This window comes from Tremella mesenterica (assembly GCF_000271645.1).
Source record: "Tremella mesenterica DSM 1558 unplaced genomic scaffold TREMEscaffold_8, whole genome shotgun sequence".
Taxonomy (NCBI): Eukaryota; Fungi; Basidiomycota; class Tremellomycetes; order Tremellales; family Tremellaceae; genus Tremella; species Tremella mesenterica.
This window is the reverse complement of record NW_006711232.1, coordinates 670,977-687,886: the sequence shown is the minus strand read 5'-3', so window position 1 is coordinate 687,886 and position 16,910 is coordinate 670,977. Positions and strand designations below refer to the sequence as shown.

Genomic DNA, 16,910 nt, shown 5'->3' with positions numbered 1-16,910 from the left:
CACCTAACTAACTCACCTCACAGCGCAATGTCACGACGCCCACCAAACCACAGGGTACCATCTAGGTCAGCCTCATCAATATCTCTCGCCATGCCACCCCCAGCTCGTATCCCCAACCGGGCCCCTTCAGTCATGTCCACAACTCAATCTCATGAGGAATCCGAGAGCCGGCCCAGCACACCTAGAAAGGCTGGTAAACGTCCAATGGGTCCGCCGGCCAGAAAAGAAGAGGGAAGTGGGGAAATCAATATTCAGGTCGTGGTGCGATGTCGTGGACGATCGCCGCAGGAATTAGCACAAACTTCTCCTATAATCGTTACCGCAGCCGGAGCTATGAGCAAGCACATCACTGTGGAAACTACACCTTTACCATCTTCCACCTTGGCGGCATTCACGACGGCCTCCACTTATGCCGCCAACGGTGCTTCAACCAAGACATACCCGTTCGACAAGGTTTTCGGGCCGGAAGCGGATCAGACGATGGTGTTCAACGAGGTCGCAGAGGATATGTTGAATGAGGTTCTCTCTGGTTACAACTGCACCATTTTCGCTTATGGTCAAACTGGTACAGGAAAAACGTAAGTTTTTGATTCTCTCCCTGATGGCATACATCTCCATTCCATGTGGACCCGGAATTCATACGGCGAGGCTGACACCTCGTGTAGATACACAATGCAAGGTGACCTTGAACTCAGCCCACTCTCAGCGCCCAAAAACGAAGCAGGAATAGTTCCTCGGGTTTTGCACAGGTTATTCACTCTCCTCGAAGCAGCGGAAAATACCGAATACTCGGTCAAATGTTCATATGTCGAGCTGTACAACGAAGAATTACGCGATCTCCTCTCGGCCGATTACTCTCCTCTCACTGCCGCGGAGAAAGCTCCTATGGCCTCGTCTAGCACCGCCGGAGGGCTGAAACTGTATGAAGATGGGAAGAAAGGAGTGATGATTCAAGGACTGGAAGAGACAGGAGCTAGAAATCTTCGAGAGGCACTTGCGCTGGTCAACAAAGGCTGCCAGAGGAGACAAGTGGCGGAGACGAAAATGAACACCGAGTCATCGTGAGTGTTTGATGCAGGGGTAAGGCTGACGTCAGGCGATCTCACACGATCTTCTCCATCACTGTACACGTGAAGGAAACGACGATGGCTGCGGGAGGAGAAGAAATGCTCAAAGTTGGAAAATTCAACCTTGTCGATCTTGCTGGATCAGAAGCGATAGGTCGATCCGGAGCGACCGACAAAAGGGCTAGAGAGGCAGGGATGATCAATCAGTCTCTGCTCACTTTGGGTCGTGTCATTTCAGCTTTGGTTGAAAAAGGCTCCCACATCCCTTATCGAGAGTCCAAGCTCACTCGATTGCTACAAGACTCTCTGGGCGGTCGAACGAAGACCTGCATCGTCGCCACAGTTTCCCCTACTCGTAGTAATATGGAAGAAACGCTTTCGACTCTCGACTATGCCATCAGGGCGAAGAGTATCCGAAATCGTCCAGAATTGAACCAACATTTGACCAAGGCCGGGCTGTTGAAAGAGTATGTGGCCGACATGGAGCGTCTCAAAGGCGAACTGTTGGCTGCGCGGGAGAAGAATGGAATTTATATCCCAGAAGAGCAGTGGAAGGAAATGCACGAAGAACAAGTCAAAATGAAAAGCGAGTACGATGAGGCTCGTCAACGGTTCAACGCCATATCTATCGAGCTCAACACACGGAAGAAAGAGTTTGACGATGTAATGCATCGTTTCCTCTCGACTTCAGAAGAGCTGGCGCAAGCTCGCGAATCAGAACGTCAGCTGGGGATGCTCCTAGTTGAGAACAAAAAGCTTCTGGATGTGGCTCAGCAACGCCTGGCAGAGGAAGTGGCTGTCAGTGAAGCTTACCGGGCGGGGGAAAGCAGATTGGATGGGGTGGCGGCACTGTTGAGGAATACGGCCAACGATGGAGTAGCGGATGTCGGAGGATTGTTTGACAAGCTTTCCAGAAAGGCCAAGGTGCTGGGCAATAATACCGATGCCGCCACACGGTTTGGCGGGGAGGTACAAAATCTGTCGACGGAACTGCGCAAAGGGCTCAAGACGTTACACAAGGTCAACGGGGAGTTTGGGAAGGATGTCAAGAAGGAGATGGAAGGTTTCATGAGGAATGGAAGGGAGACATCTGGAAAAGACATGGAGGCTCTCGATCAGGCTTTGAGCGTCTTTACCACTCTCACCGATGAACTCTGCTCCTCCGTCCGATCCGGTGACGCCGACGTCGCAGAAGCCTCGCGAGCCATTTTGGCGGTCAAGGATGAGGTGCAACAGTCGGTCCGACAGTGGGCACAGGGTATAGCAGAGAGGAGTGCGGGGATGGTAGACGAGGTGTTAGCTAGTCAACAGGAAAATCTGTCAATGGTACGTTTTTCGACCTCGTTACATCATGCGATGGCTGAACAGCAGATTGGTCTGGTTCTTCAATCAACGGCTGATCTGGTGGATGCTGTTATCTCTACCGCTCGAGAGCACTTAGCGTCATCGCTTCAGATTGCTGAACAGGCCAGACAACGAACTCAGGAAGCCGCAGAGGCAGAGATGGCACGTTTACGCTCTTCCAATGTCCTCCTGACTACTTTATTACGTGAAGAGAAGACCAAGACCGCTAAACTAAGAATGGAATTGGTGGGACGAATGACAGCGATGATCGAGGAATTCACCGACGCTCAAGATCAAAGCTGGTCAGGAGTGGTCGATAGAGTCAGTGCGGAGAATCACAAGGGTGTGAGGGAGATGGAACGTTTCGTCCAAGTTACTAGGGATGAATGGGAGGAAACTGCGAAAAGAGGGCAAATGTTCGAGGATGAATTGGCAGAGGGGGTTGGGACGGTCAAGAAACAGCGTGTGGCAGGACGAGGGGTGAGGTTCAACTCTTTTTATAATGATTGTCCAAACTGATGTTCAGGCTGTACACGAGATGGAAGTGGATTTGAAGAATCAATTGAACCATTTCCGAGGTGAAACGTCAGAAGAGGCTACTCGACATTCACGGGATGTCCAAAGTCGTCTGACAGGTTTGGACACTTGTATAACTGATCGTAAGCTCAATCATCATGTTGATAAGTAGAATACAGCTGATTATCAAGTGGTACAATCATCATCATCTAGAACCCAAACTCAAACACATCAAGTATCATCTATTTCAGGGCTGTTCACAAATACCATTTCATCCTCTCGATCTCGTATCGAATCTGTCGCAGGAGAAACTGAACGACTTTCCCACGCTCTTCTCTCTCATCAGGCATCTTCTTCATCAACATTCGATCACACCTCTCGAGAAGCTCAAAATCACCTTCAAACTCTTCTTCAAGCTACATCAACCTTCCTTTCAAAAGGCGTGACAGAGGACGTTTCAACAGGTATAACACCTAAGAAACGTAATTGGCATGTACCTCAAACATGGGAGCTCACTGAACCTAGAGAAGTGCTCATAGAGGCATTTAGAAAAAAGACGCAATCCGCTCTGACGTCTTCTACAGGTGAAAGCGAGGAGAAAGAAGATGGTGCAGAGGAGAAAAGTTTGGAAGAAGAAATCAAGATTGATCGAATAGATTCGACGGGGTCATTACATAGTTTCGGAAAGGTGGAATTAGCAGTGGAGTTGGTTCATCCTTTATCAAATAGCATCGGTCTGGGAGCGGTAGGGAGAAAGGGAAAGTTGGGGATAGGGAAGGAAGACAAGGGGATGGGGATGGGGAGAGAGAAAGAGAGAGTTAATGTGGCTGTTTTAGGTGAACAAGGTGGAAATATACCTAGACCCAGAGTGAGAAGATGAGGGTGAAGGTGTTTTTGTGAAGGATAGAACGTTTGGATGATCTAATTTGGGCTATACGAATGCATCTTGTGGTTTTGGCATATACTCTCGTCAGCAGTGTTCTCAAGAGGATTAGAGGATTTTCTTCAATCAAGTAGTTATCTATCTGTTCTTGAGTTGTCATTGCAAGTATATGACTTTGGAAGAAGCTTAAGGTGGATGTAGTAGGCTTCAACCACCAACATTCTCATATCTCCATTCATGATTCCATCTCACAATGGATGTCCGTTGAAGGTTCTTCCTCGCCTTAGTGTTGAATTTGATCAAACGTTGATACCCATATTGGTATATTTCATTTTTCAGGTGAATCGGAAATCACGACTTGGAAAGATAGCTAGTTCCCGTGACTTTGCACCCTCTTGACGAACTTGATCCACATTCTCAATAAGCGGACGGAGAAGCTTTGGGAATTGATGGATATGACGAGACCCATCATGAAATGCTGAGTCGGTTCACATGACGTCTGCTATACTATTAGTGACTGTGTGAAGGTCAACCTACATGATCCTATCGTAAAATGACCGACTTTCGTCCATTGAAAAATCTAGATACGATCTCTTCGGGGTAACAGGGGGTTACAAAGTATTCACATACAACGTCCGTAGATCCGCGTTTTGTCATGATTTTCTCACACCACTCAAGTTCGATGAAAAGAGAACTTGTCTTGATAACTTTTCTCACGAATGTAAGTTCGAACAAAGGGAAAAGGGTTGAGAGCCTAGCTATGTCAAGTTATTACTTAGTTTCACACACTAATCAAAAATCCCGACTCACACTGAAAAGATATTTGAACAATAGGCTTTTTCCTTCATTTGCCACTTTCTCCCTGTTTCTTTTGAATATCTACCAAGTATCCGACTCAAAAAATCCAACATGAGTCATCTAGACGTACACCAATTGATCGCGTGTCTCGAAGGTTTGTCCACTAAACCGGATGAATTCGATCAATTGATATCCCATGGTATCCTCCCTTCGGAAATTACGGAAGGATGGAAAACTGAATGGCCAGAAGCGTACGACGCCTGGATGGTAATTAGAACGAAAAATCCATTTCACAATCCTCTACATTATGCGTTAGCGCATGGTCGACCACCTGGATCTCATAGCGAGTTGATGGAATGTGCCATGCAGGTTGATTCGTTGGAAACTGCTCAGAAAGCATTGACGAGATTGGCTGAACTTGAAGAGCGAAAATCGTATCAACGGTCCGAAATGATAGATTCGAAAACCAGTTCACCATCCTCCCATGAAGAGGACATGGTAAGGTGCGATCCCACTTCGATTGTTGAACTTGGTTTAGGTCGATGGAAGGTGCTTAGTGAAGATCAGACTATGCATTGTGACGTCGATGAAATGGGCGATACTCGTGTATCCGTATCTGAAAGGGGAGGGAAACGTCTCTTGTCGGTGATCAACCAAGAGAAGGAGGTTCAATATCGAGAGTATCACGAAGATGGTGATGGTGATGGTGATGAGTTCAATGGAACTAGATACACGTGGAACAATATACCCGGAGTAATCAATGTCAATCTAGAACAATCAGGAGAGGTAACGTTCTACTACTCGATCAATGAGGGGTTGGAGACGATGACAGTAAGGGCAGAAGAGTATCGTCGTCCAGAACTCGGACCAACCGAGAGAGGACCGAGCTGGTCGCTCTATGACGTTGACGAAGAAGCGTCAGAAGGTAGAGCGAGACTCTATCAAGTCACGATAGACGCGGAAGAAGGTGAGGCTCCATTCTCTTATCACGCCCAAAATGGGAGAAAAGCGTTGTATGTTTAATCCCGACGCGATGGAAGTTATTTAGAATGGAAAAGACGTGCCGTCGGAGATAAAACTTCGAGTGCTATCGTTGTGAAGAACTTTGAGGGGGAAATCATGTGGAGCCATCCCCGGTACGAAACGATTATTGAATCCGAGAACAAGTTCGGTAGTGGCTGGTGGCCCGGAGATGCAGACATTAGGGAATCGTTGGATGCGATGTTGGAAATGTCGGACGAAGTTGACAAAGGGAGCCCTGAGGTATCTGATCAAGAAGTACATGTTGATATACCTTTCCCTTTTGTTCCAGAAGAGGATGACCGTCTACCGCCCGAAGAAGTGATACCATTGGATTATAACCATTCTCTATTAGTTCCCCCAAGCATTCCCTTGAGCTCCCATAGTAGTAGAGAATCCAGTACGGAGAGGCCATGTGGATAGTCGTGTAACGTTTTTACGTGATACCGTGCCCGTAGAACGAAGGCTGTCTAGAGCTCGATACGTATGAAATCGTGAACGATGGACCACTGTGGCAGAGAGCTTGATTGGCAATCGTCGTGAATCAAGAAGGCCATCGGGCGAATCGATGGGAAAGTGAGAACGTTCGGGCATGAACGGGGCGGGAAGGTGGGATAAATATCCATTTTGGACACTATCGGTCAGCTTAAAAAAAGTATGTCAACAACATCCATGAAAGGGAAAAATCATGAGAAATGAAAGAAGCATCGAAAAGTCAAGGAAGCATCGAATTGGAAGAATATCAAACTTAGCGGGGTCTACTATGTGAAATATCCAAAAGAAGAACTTGCTTCTCAGAACCTCGCGATTTTTCTCACGCCAAGAATGAAAGGAAAGATGAAAGATAAATGAAAAACTCTCACCGTTTAGTTCACATTCCCTGCTTCTCAGGCTATAGATTATCCGAATGAATAGAGCTTACTTTGAAGGAGAGTTTTTTTCATCCATCTCTAAAGGTACAAATATCGAGATCTTCTTTCTCCCCTTCTTCAAACTAAATCACAACAATACAAACATGTCAAGCCTCACACCAGATCAGTTGGTCGATATACTGAACTCATCGTCAGCTCTTGAGAGCATCTTAGATGGAAACATGCCTAAAGCAATCGAGAATTCCTTGAACGAGCCAGCGTTGAGAGCATTGGAGATGTATAGTTCTGGAAACCCATTGCAAGATCCACTACATCATAATTTCGTCAGGGGAATTGGCCCTGAGCTTCAAGATTCTCACGTCATCCGAACTGCCCAGGGACTCACAACTCCAGAGACCATCAAACGATATTTCGACGGCATCATATCGCAGCATCCCATGGACCTTCAAGAGATGATGGAAAACTCGGAAGCTGGTAAACTCACAGTCATATCGCAAGATGGAAGTATCGAGGTTTGGGGGAACGATAATATGACAAAAGAATTGAGTGTGGTATTCCCGGACGAAACGATATATATTGAAAAGCGAGAAGACCCCGACGTCATCTATAGAGAGCTGGTAAAATGGGGTTGCTCGTTGATAACGACAACAGAACCAAATGCTATAAGTGTGGAGGTGACCAAAGATGGCAAGAAGCTTTATTCCGATGGCATGTCAAGTGGGATCGCATTTGTTCACAGTGAAGGAATGGTGGGACAGAACAAAGTCACATATGATTGGTCTACTTGTCCTGGGGTATCGGTGGATTCAAAAGATGAACCAGATGTGAAAGCGAAGTTGTCCATGCAAGGTAATCCGATCTTGAGGTATGAGATGATGGAGGGAAGGAGACGCTTTGTTTCATATATCTTGGGCGAGCGAGGAGCTTCATCCGGAACCTCCGGTGGGGACTGTTCATCCGTAAACGGAAGCAACATTCAACGATCCGTACCAACCAAGAAGGCTGAGAAACCAGACAAGACTGAGTTATCGTACCAAGAATTAGAAGACGGTGGTGTTTTGGTCCAGACCCGCAAAAAAGGCGTCTCTGATCCTGAAATCACCTTGACCGACAAAGGGGGCGCACAAGACATAATATTACAATTGAATGGAGGAAGTCTAGGATACTTTACCAGACAGGATGATGGAGGAGTTGACACATTGACTGTGTTGGTAGTGTATGATGACGAACAAGGCGTTCTTGCGGAATGGAAAATAGATTCGACCAGAGGGGAAGGAGAGTCGGATTCGGAAGTAGACGACGAATTGGAAAGCCCTCAAGACCCTAGGATTGACACATATCTAGGAGCAACAGACAGCAGCGCTACGAAAACTGCCTGGGAAGACAGTCTCGGATTTGTGATTCCGAAGGGGAGGCCGACCGTAGCCCTTGATCGAAGTTCAATCATCCCGGTTACAACAGATCTTGAGGCATATCTGAAATTCGATGGAACGCGACTGGCGAGGTGGGCTAATGAGATCGAGATGTGAAGTGAGTCCTATTCTGATTTCGAGACACAGTTGGCGATGAAAGAAACACGATAGTCGTTATTGGGGTGTTTAAGAGTTGGCCATTGAAGACTTTTAGGGTTTTTGTAGACGTAAGATGTGGTTTAGTCCCACGTCTAGTATGTCCAAAATCTGCATAGGAATCGAGAGCGTGCGTCTCCGTCTCTGAGGTTGATGGGGTGCCACATGCCACATTGAGCAGGTGAAGGATAACACTACGAGTAGTATTTTTGTTGCTGGGTTGGGTCCCTCGAAGCATGAGAATGGGGCAGCGTAAAAGCCTTCATTCTTATATCCGATGACCGATGAGGGAGTGAGATATCCCACACAGAACTTGGTTTCCTACTACTTATCCATGTACGAGTATTTCATCGACCATCGGGGTCAATCTGGAAACTACCTCATGCTTCGTCGCGTGTGTTCGAATTTCAGTCGCAAGTTGATTATCGAAAGATCAGATGTTCCCTGTTTCAGTACGTACTGTCTCTCATACGTCACCCAACCCTACGTGTTATCGGTGTGAGTGAAACACCCACTGAGACGTGTGAGCACGCGTTAGGTGGTGGAGTAGGTGGGACGCGAAGGGGGAAGAAGGACACGCCAAGACGTTCGTTTGTTTATCCGTCGAAGATGATTGAACCCGTCGTTGTATATCGCATAGCAATGCCGCAGTGGAGGGAAAAGATGAAAAGCACAGCATGGAATGATTCCTCTTCGGTACTCGGTCCGTCTAAAGTCACTGAAAGAAGTAGAAGGAAACAACGAGTGAAGAAAGTGAAAGGCAAAAAGTAGAGTTAGTGACCAAGTCGGCTTTCCAACAAAGTTACTTCTCTTCTTCTACGTTACGTCTCACATTTCACGCCTTGTTATCTGTCTTACCTTTTCTTTCAATAAAACACTCTCACATTCTTTCATTCCTTTTCTCAATCATCTCAACTACATCTTTCTATTTCTGATCGGTCATATCTCGTCCTATTCATTTATCGACAAGTAGTAGATAATCAATCTTCAACCTTTCCGGAATACTTATTTGTTGTTATTGTCGACGCGACTTTGTTTGATAAACATTATTCTCTCTCGAAACAAAACACAGGTTGCCGCCCCCTCCTGGGCTTCTCACCCACTCACACGACCATCATCATGTCTTTCACACTATCCAAAAGATCCATAGTTCTCTTGTTACTGGCTCGAGTCGTAGTAGGGGATACTTTGTCCAATATAGTATCCAACCACGGACTCACCGCTGGTAATTTCGTTTTCCCGGTTCCTGGCACTACCCTCAATAGCGATGCCGCCAGTCAATATATAGTACAAAATTGGGACCTATCCGCTAGTCATTTAGATTTTGGAGCCAATAATGTGTTAGTGATCTCAACTCATCCTCCTCTTCATCATCCTACCTCATCTCGTTGACCGCTGAAGTCCTTTAACATTCGTTTTTCCGCTTGGACCCTTGGACCCTCGCTACGAGGATGAATGAGGTTGACCTATTACAGAGTTTTCTCGCCTGATCCATCCACTGCAACATCTACCTTGGTTCGACGTGCTCGTTCTGCTACTTCGTCACCGGCCATATCCACAGCTATAACTTCACCCGCATTGACAGATCTCGTAGGTGAACCCCCCGTGTTGAGGGTTGAATATCCCCAAGGATCGTTTTCCAAGAGCACGGGCGGAACCCAGTTTTACTCTCAGCCACTTGCGGGTTCTGCTGCGGGTGTGTCGTTGGACAACACCACCAGTACTGGACAGTATGAGCGAATGTTGGTGGCGTATGATATTTGGTTTCCCCAAGGATACGCGTGAGTCGATTGATTACCCTCAGAACATCTTTCCAATTCTTACATCCTTGCTTTCTCTCTAACTTGATTTCCGATCTTTGTAAGGAACCCTGTCATGCTCTTCCTTCGTTCACCTGACCTCATATGAATTGGATCGATGATCCACATTTGCCGAAACAGTACATGGGCTGTCAGAGATAAACAGAGACCTTTACCGTTGACGCCGCTGACACTCAGATGGAACATGGGAGGCAAATTACCCGGTCTAAGAGCAGGTCCAGAAAGTGCAGGTTGTTCCGGCGGGTCAGAGACCAACGGTACAGAATGTTTTTCTACTCGTATCATGTGGCGGGCCAATGGAGCTGGCGAGGGTGAGTCGGGGCTGTTCTTCGCTTTCCATCCCACTCTTCTTTCCTTGGAATTTGCCCCCCCCCCTCCCCCCCCCTTAACCCGCCCCACACACACACATCGGTCCGCCCGATCGACTCCCATACGCTTACCAGGTGCGAAACCCATGGATCACAGCTTGATATTTATGAGTTGGACATGGTAGTAGGAGACATCATGGGGTTTGTCAACACGAGAAGTGGAGATCTGACTTTAGTTTACGCATACGTACCTACCGACCAAAAGAATTTTTGTAGTCAATCCAACGTTATTTGTAATAGTGATTTTGGTACTTCTTTTGGAAGAGGGACTTTCACATTTGTCACTGGGGCGTGGCAGAGCATATGGTTGATGGTTATTTTGAATGAAGTGGGAGTTTCCAATGGTGTTGTCGAGTAAGTCTTTAATTCTTTTTGTTTTTAAAACATCCATCTCTTCTCCATCTTCACTTCAAATTCATTGCGACGTACTTCATCTCTAATTGTCTTTCCTCTTCCCATCATCCCTTTGCATACCATCCCAAGTAAATTCTCCGCCCGTATCTCCTTATTTCCCAAAAATATCATTATTTTCTTCCCCATCTTTCCCATACCTTCCAAATACTCTTCATCATACTTTCCCATCTTCATCCCCTCATTTTCATACACATTACCCATGCTCGGAATCAACAAATTCACACACGATCTCATGGTTTACCGTGGATTATCAAGTAACACTTACATCATTCTACAGCGAATTGTGAATATTTCCACTGGAACAAATGACAAAGAAAAAAGCGAAACAAAAAACTGATGAATAGATTATGGTACAACGGTGTTCCAGCATTATCATTCACTTCTTTAGAACTCCGATCAGCATCTTCAATCTCTTCTATCGGTGGTGTTTTCTTTTCGACATTTTTCGGTGGTGATGATTCTTCTTGGGCGTCACCAACAGATCAATATGTGTATTATAGAAACTTACAATTATTCGCAGGATACGGAGCTTCGAACGGAACTGCAACAAACGTTTCTTCAAGTTCTCATACTTTATCTTTTCCTCCTTTCACTTTGGTGGTATTTGGGATGATTTCCGTTTTGGGGTTATTCTTATTTTAAGAAAAAGGATATGATAGAATATGATCTCATAGGGTAACTTGCCTTTTGATGGGTTTATTATTCCTGTTGAGATATCATAGGAATTTCCAGACTGTTAGATACGGTTGGATGGTTATAACGGTATGATGGAAATAAGATTGGATGGTAGGATGGTCTAAAAGCTGTATACGTTTGGAGAAGGAGATATGAAAAAAGAAAAAATTGTATATCTATTCCTACTTATTTCTGTACATATCGCTATTCACTGTCCACTGGATATGGAAGGGAAAGGTTTGAAAAAAAAGAAATTCTCGATTATTGTTCATATTTGCTTAGTTAACATTCTTTGCATAGATTCACGAATTTGTATGATCAAATACCCACTGATCAACTGATCAAGTTTTGTGCATAAGTTACAGCATGCCAGCGGTGCTCTCGCTACGTGTAGAGGAGTCGTCATGGGGAAACGTGGAGGAGGAAGGTTATCTTTCCTCTGGCTTGAATATGAAGAATGAGTAGGACTAACATGTTTACCTGTATATGCAGCATTTGACTATTGACGAGTTAAAAGGAGATAGGGGTTTGTCACGGACACTGGAAACATTTTGCAAAGACGAAAAGGACGTTACTCAGTGAGGATCAGTGAAGAGTCAACTGAGGTATAGAGGAAACTCCACAATGACCATATCCAAATTCATGACGGTTGAAATGCAAACAAACATATGGATTAACTTCTCTCTCTTTTCTGATATCTTCTCTCTCCTTTCCAATCTGCAGATCTTCTCCCTCTCACGACTCTTTATCTCCGAACAATCCCCGCTTGTATCGCTACCAGATCCATGCCGATGGAGTAGGGTACCAACACGGATTCCCGTCGACATAATCACCAAAGACGAATCGGGAAGATTTACAGATCCGCATCGTCGTCCAATTGCGCAGGTTTGAGCATACCCGGTACACGCATGGCTGCTTCTCTATCCTCTCTAGCTTTCTGCGCCGCTTCTTCTTCCTTTTCTTCAATGTACAATTCGGCGTTATCATCCCCTGAAAACTCTTTGAGCGAGATGAGAAAGTCTCGTAGAGTGAGTTTGAACTTCATAGGATCAGATGAATGTTCAAGCATGAGTGTGACGAATGCGTCGATTTGTGTGCTGGAAAGTCAGTTCGATCTGCAATATTGGATTACACGCTTGAAAGGATCGATCATCATGTGTGGGTTAATGTCCCTGATTATTCAGGAACAAATGACGAAAGTGGAGAGCGGTAGAAAAATTTGGTTCGAACGAAGTGAGAGGCATCGGACAAGAGATGGGATAACTCACGGTTGTACATGTTGAAAAGCGCTGGAAAGAAGATCGGTGATGTGTTTTTTGAGGAAGATGGCATTTGTCATACTTGGATCCGGGATCGTGACGGGGTCGTAAAGTGGAGCTTGCACTTGACCCGTTTCCACCAAGGATATAAGACGAGCGAGAAGAATTGATTGCATTTTGTATCCTGACCAATCAGCATACACTACTCATCCGATTCTTCACAGGCGTAAATTGATGTGTGACATGAATGAACTCACCACTCTTGTGATCTGCATCTGTGAGAACGTAGAACACATCACCGAGCATACTGAGAAGGAATTGCTGGTAGAAATGATTCGCAATCGCAGGAGGAGAATTGGCAAAGTTGTTCACTATTTCGAATGCGACTAAACTGTCAGCCAATGTCCTCTTGGTCACATCTGCTGTCACTCGTGAAGGGTCAGACAGAAACCCACTATTCAACCCTGTATCGGCAATATCCCGCATGGTATGTTTGAAAGCCCACACCACCGAGTCGATGATCAGTTTGAACTGTTGTGGTGGCAATTCGAGTAAAGCTACATTCATGAGCTGAACGTACGTCATAGCGGAGGGATAGCTTACCGGTGAAACAAGTCAGATTGATCGCCCGGAGAAGTTTAAAGAATCCGACGCGGTGTTCTGGGAACTCGGCAAAGTCTTTGTTGATCATATCCAATGTAGGCTCAAAGACAGAGTCGAGTATGGGGGCGATTTGCGGCTGCAACAGAGGCTTCCGATCAGCATCTGACCAATAAAAAGGGAAACTCGCGACGAGACTCACCCCAAGTTTGGAAACAATGGTGGCCATGACATTCAACACTTCCGCATCTCTAGCGGCCGCGACATTGCGGTTGTAATCTCCCAAGATAGCATCTAGGAGACCAGGTATGAGATTCACGTTCACCCCATCGATGTCTTCCGCCTTTTTCACGTAGGTCTCGACGAGTTTCAAGATTTCTTTCTTGATGGTCCTCAACGACCGTACCTTTGGCGTCTTGGTAGCGACCAATCCTACGCAGGTCAGCCTTACCGAACCGACAGCAGATGGAGCCTCCATGACTCACCCTGTTGGGCAACCTGATCACTGATGATGCTGCTCACAGCTTTATACAGTCCGAGCATGTCCAGCCAGATGCGGCCTAATTGAGGGAGGAAAAATGACCCAATGGAAGTACACGCCGAGACATTCGTTTTCAATATGTTGGACATGATCTTAACATTGTCCGCGTTGCCCAAGACATCCACATTACTCGCTGCTTGTTGCATGAGATTGTCCCACTGTTTCATCAGCAAGAATCCACATTGATCGCAAGACGTACGGCATTGTTCGGCAGTTCCATGAGTTTCTCGATCAGCCGTTCCTGCGTGGGCTTATTGGGCTGAGCGGAGATCATATATCCAACAGCTTCATAGAAAGTGTGAACCTGCAGTCAGCTCGGTCTCCCGATGGAATAGTCAGACTCACCTGAGGAGGTAGTAAATCGACGGTTATTCGATGCAGGGTTCGCAGAATCTCATCGATAAATGGCTCGTGCTCCCCTGCTTGTTGCATGACGAAGTGTCGTCGACATTTTTGAGCGATTTTGATAAAAGTGTCACACGCCATGTCTTGCACACCTGATTGTCAGTTAATGGGTGCCGTGTTCTTATTTCAACAGAGCAGGCGAAAGCTTACCTTCGTGTGTTTCGTGCATAAATTCGAACAATTTGTTCACCACGGTCTTCAAGAATTTCCAATGAGCTTTCAGAAATCTAGGATATTGTCCCACGATGTACATGATGTCGGAGGCGCAAACCGCCTTGTTGTCCTTGCCACGCTTCATCTCGGTCAGACCCAAAAGATCTTTGATGACGGTGACAAGGAAACGCTTCTCCGTCTCCTCGTCTATTCCTGTCAGTAAAGTTTGTAATCATCGGTATGATGACTCACTCATGGCCCCGGAGATCGAGCCGATGGCCCAACACAGCGTGTTCAAGTTGTTCCATGACCATTCTGAGCCATCGATCTGAGGTGTTAGTAGGGAAGACCGTATGTGAGACTGAAACCCACCTGCTTCGATAACTTGTCCGTCATGATTGTCTCGGTGTCCGCCACATCCAGATGCGTCAAGTACACCAAGACTTCTCTCATACTTTTATAGAGCACGATTGTGTCACTCTCTTTCATGAACTCTCGTACGATCTCCCCTTCGTCATTCTCGACGATGAGGACCTGTTTGTGTCAGCTCAGAATACACCATGTAACAAGAGACAGCTGACTTCTTCAGGCTTGACCATCTTCTCGATCATCACCAGACGCAGATTCGACAAAATGTCCGCGTATATGTTCTTTCGCAGCTGCAAGCCATTCAAAGCAAGACCTTGCGCCCCATTCAACCCTCCCAAACCGCCCAGATTGAGGTTCATTAGAGGGTTAATATCGGCCAGTGGTAACGATTGAATCTCTTCGTACAGCTCAGCGACGAGCTTGTCTGTCAGCGATATTTAGAGGGAATGTGAGAGACACGGACCTTGCCCCAATATTCCAAACAGATTTTGAATACTTCCCGGTCGTCCACGGTGGATATCTTGATAAGATACAGGTGAGCATTGATGAGTAAATCCTGATGTTCGACAGTTTCTATGAGGCGGAGGTGAGTTTGAAGGAAGTTGGTGAGAAAGAGGGCCAAGTTCTTGATCAGTTGTTGGTCCTCGTCGTCCGCGGAGGAGTATGCGGCAGCCATGTCTATAGGTGAGCAACGAGTCGATGCCCGTTACGGAAGACTTACCGGTGTTGGGTGGGACCATACGGTTGACACTGGTCATAACGACTTGGAACAGGGTGACGAATTTGGTGTTATACTCGGGGCCCACATTTAGAGCTCCAATTTCGGACAGGCACTTGAGGGTAACATTTCGGAACTCATTTACTTCCAAGAACTATGATGTCAGCTATAAGCCGGGTTGACGTATTGAGCTTACCCGAGTGACAAGAAAATCGATGATCTGTGTTTCGAAGATGTATCCCAGTGGAATCCAATTCAGGAATCGCAGTAAGGTCTCCAGTGTCGCCTTGATCAGACTGGGCTTGTTGGCCTTTTCCAAAACCTCATTACAGAGGTTGAAAATCTCCGAGAACTCGGAACACATCGTCTGTTTGAGGGCCTTGGTCTTAGCCTGTGTCATCTGTTCAGCTGAAAAGTCGAATATCTCTTCTGACAGGAGCTTGAGTATAATCATGTTGTTTTCGCAAAGGGAGAGGTTGGTCCGGGATGAAGCAACGATTTCAGGGATGAAAGACGGCCAATCTCTCGGCCATGCTTGTTTGAGGATCTGGCCATCAGCTAGGGACATGAAAACCTATGAATAGGCTGACCTGAACAAGGACGAGGTTGAGCTTGTTGAGATAACCCTTTTCTCTCCTCATTCTGCCTTCATCCGAAGATACCTCGATTGTGATTTGGACGATGAAATTTCGTATTCCTATGTGTTCAGAGTTGACCCTCATCTGGCAGACGTTGCTCACCTGCTGTCTGTTCTGCTGGTAATGACTTCCATCGGGTGGTGATTAGTTTCTCTAGGATTTGGAGGGCGATAAACTATCTCGTCAGCGGGATTACAAAGACAGGGGGAGTCATGCCTTAGTGTTGACGTTTTGAGAGGCTTCGAGAATTCCTGGTACTCTCTGCCAGCTGTCGGGATGGTCCTGGAATTGGGTCAAAACTCTTTGGGCTTCTTGTTGAGGTGCACCGGCCCCAGTGTAAAAAGCCGCTACAACCTGGTCGAGCAGTCTGGACCGATCAGAATTATGCAGAATATAGACAAGGCTCAGGGCTTACCCAATATCTAGCTCTTTGGAGAAATCGAGCACGGCCTGCAAGGGTCAATGGAATTCATAACCACATATATTGGAAAATGTCTCGTGGGAAGCTTGACACGGAATGCCCAAGGGCTGATGAAGGGATGCACTTACTTCCATTGTGCCGAATATCCTATGAGATGTCGCTACCAGACATGTAAGATTATCCGCACTTGCAGTCTTGGCCGTCTGACTCTTGATGAGTAGACGTAAGGTGGCGAACGGAACTCGGACGTCTAGCTCTGTATGGAGACAAGAGTAGCCTTCTTGGCAAGTCTGAACTCGGTAGGGAGAACTACGGTATGATAGACCTGATGTTCCAGTGTCTATACGAGTAGCTCTTGCAATAAGCAGTGGAAGCTGAGCGGGTGAGAAGGATGAGTTGTATAGAAGGTTGAGTGCAGTAGTCAGTGGTGAAACAGGACGCGAAGGGGACAACTGTCGGAA

General features: G+C 46.3%; 5 protein-coding genes across 5 annotated transcripts; 4 read left to right on the top strand and 1 right to left on the bottom strand.

Moving 5' to 3' along the window:
- Positions 1 to 27: 27 nt before the first annotated feature.
- On the top strand, positions 28 to 3,807 carry TREMEDRAFT_32525 (uncharacterized protein; the record flags this gene model as incomplete). The annotated part of the gene is made up of 6 exons (XM_007005605.1): positions 28 to 578; positions 666 to 1,061; positions 1,097 to 2,393; positions 2,439 to 2,891; positions 2,938 to 3,070; positions 3,119 to 3,807. The coding sequence occupies 6 exons, from the start codon at positions 28 to 30 to the stop codon at positions 3,805 to 3,807; spliced, it is 3,519 nt and encodes a 1,172-aa protein (XP_007005667.1).
- A 912-nt stretch (positions 3,808 to 4,719) lies between these two features.
- TREMEDRAFT_63541 (uncharacterized protein) lies at positions 4,720 to 6,051 on the top strand (the record flags this gene model as incomplete). The annotated part of the gene is made up of 2 exons (XM_007005763.1): positions 4,720 to 5,621; positions 5,667 to 6,051. The coding sequence occupies 2 exons, from the start codon at positions 4,720 to 4,722 to the stop codon at positions 6,049 to 6,051; spliced, it is 1,287 nt and encodes a 428-aa protein (XP_007005825.1).
- A 592-nt stretch (positions 6,052 to 6,643) lies between these two features.
- Positions 6,644 to 8,029, top strand: TREMEDRAFT_63540 (uncharacterized protein; the record flags this gene model as incomplete). Its single annotated transcript, XM_007005762.1, has 1 exon — positions 6,644 to 8,029. The coding sequence occupies one exon, from the start codon at positions 6,644 to 6,646 to the stop codon at positions 8,027 to 8,029; it is 1,386 nt and encodes a 461-aa protein (XP_007005824.1).
- Positions 8,030 to 9,187: 1,158 nt separating this feature from the next.
- Positions 9,188 to 11,312, top strand: TREMEDRAFT_32359 (uncharacterized protein; the record flags this gene model as incomplete). The annotated part of the gene is made up of 5 exons (XM_007005591.1): positions 9,188 to 9,408; positions 9,544 to 9,849; positions 10,066 to 10,199; positions 10,433 to 10,610; positions 11,015 to 11,312. 5 exons carry the CDS (start codon positions 9,188 to 9,190, stop codon positions 11,310 to 11,312), a joined length of 1,137 nt encoding a protein of 378 aa, XP_007005653.1.
- An 886-nt stretch (positions 11,313 to 12,198) lies between these two features.
- TREMEDRAFT_74259 (uncharacterized protein) lies at positions 12,199 to 16,856 on the bottom strand (the record flags this gene model as incomplete). The annotated part of the gene is made up of 21 exons (XM_007005860.1): positions 16,578 to 16,856; positions 16,444 to 16,478; positions 16,245 to 16,395; positions 16,131 to 16,203; positions 15,981 to 16,087; positions 15,587 to 15,937; positions 15,394 to 15,544; positions 15,136 to 15,350; positions 14,885 to 15,091; positions 14,676 to 14,837; positions 14,556 to 14,631; positions 14,301 to 14,516; positions 14,091 to 14,242; positions 13,945 to 14,049; positions 13,690 to 13,903; positions 13,407 to 13,636; positions 13,208 to 13,355; positions 13,060 to 13,161; positions 12,862 to 12,990; positions 12,614 to 12,788; positions 12,199 to 12,442 (listed from the first exon to the last, which is right to left on the bottom strand). Exons 1-21 carry the CDS (start codon positions 16,581 to 16,583, stop codon positions 12,199 to 12,201), a joined length of 3,249 nt encoding a protein of 1,082 aa, XP_007005922.1. The 5' UTR covers positions 16,584 to 16,856.
- Positions 16,857 to 16,910: the final 54 nt, after the last annotated feature.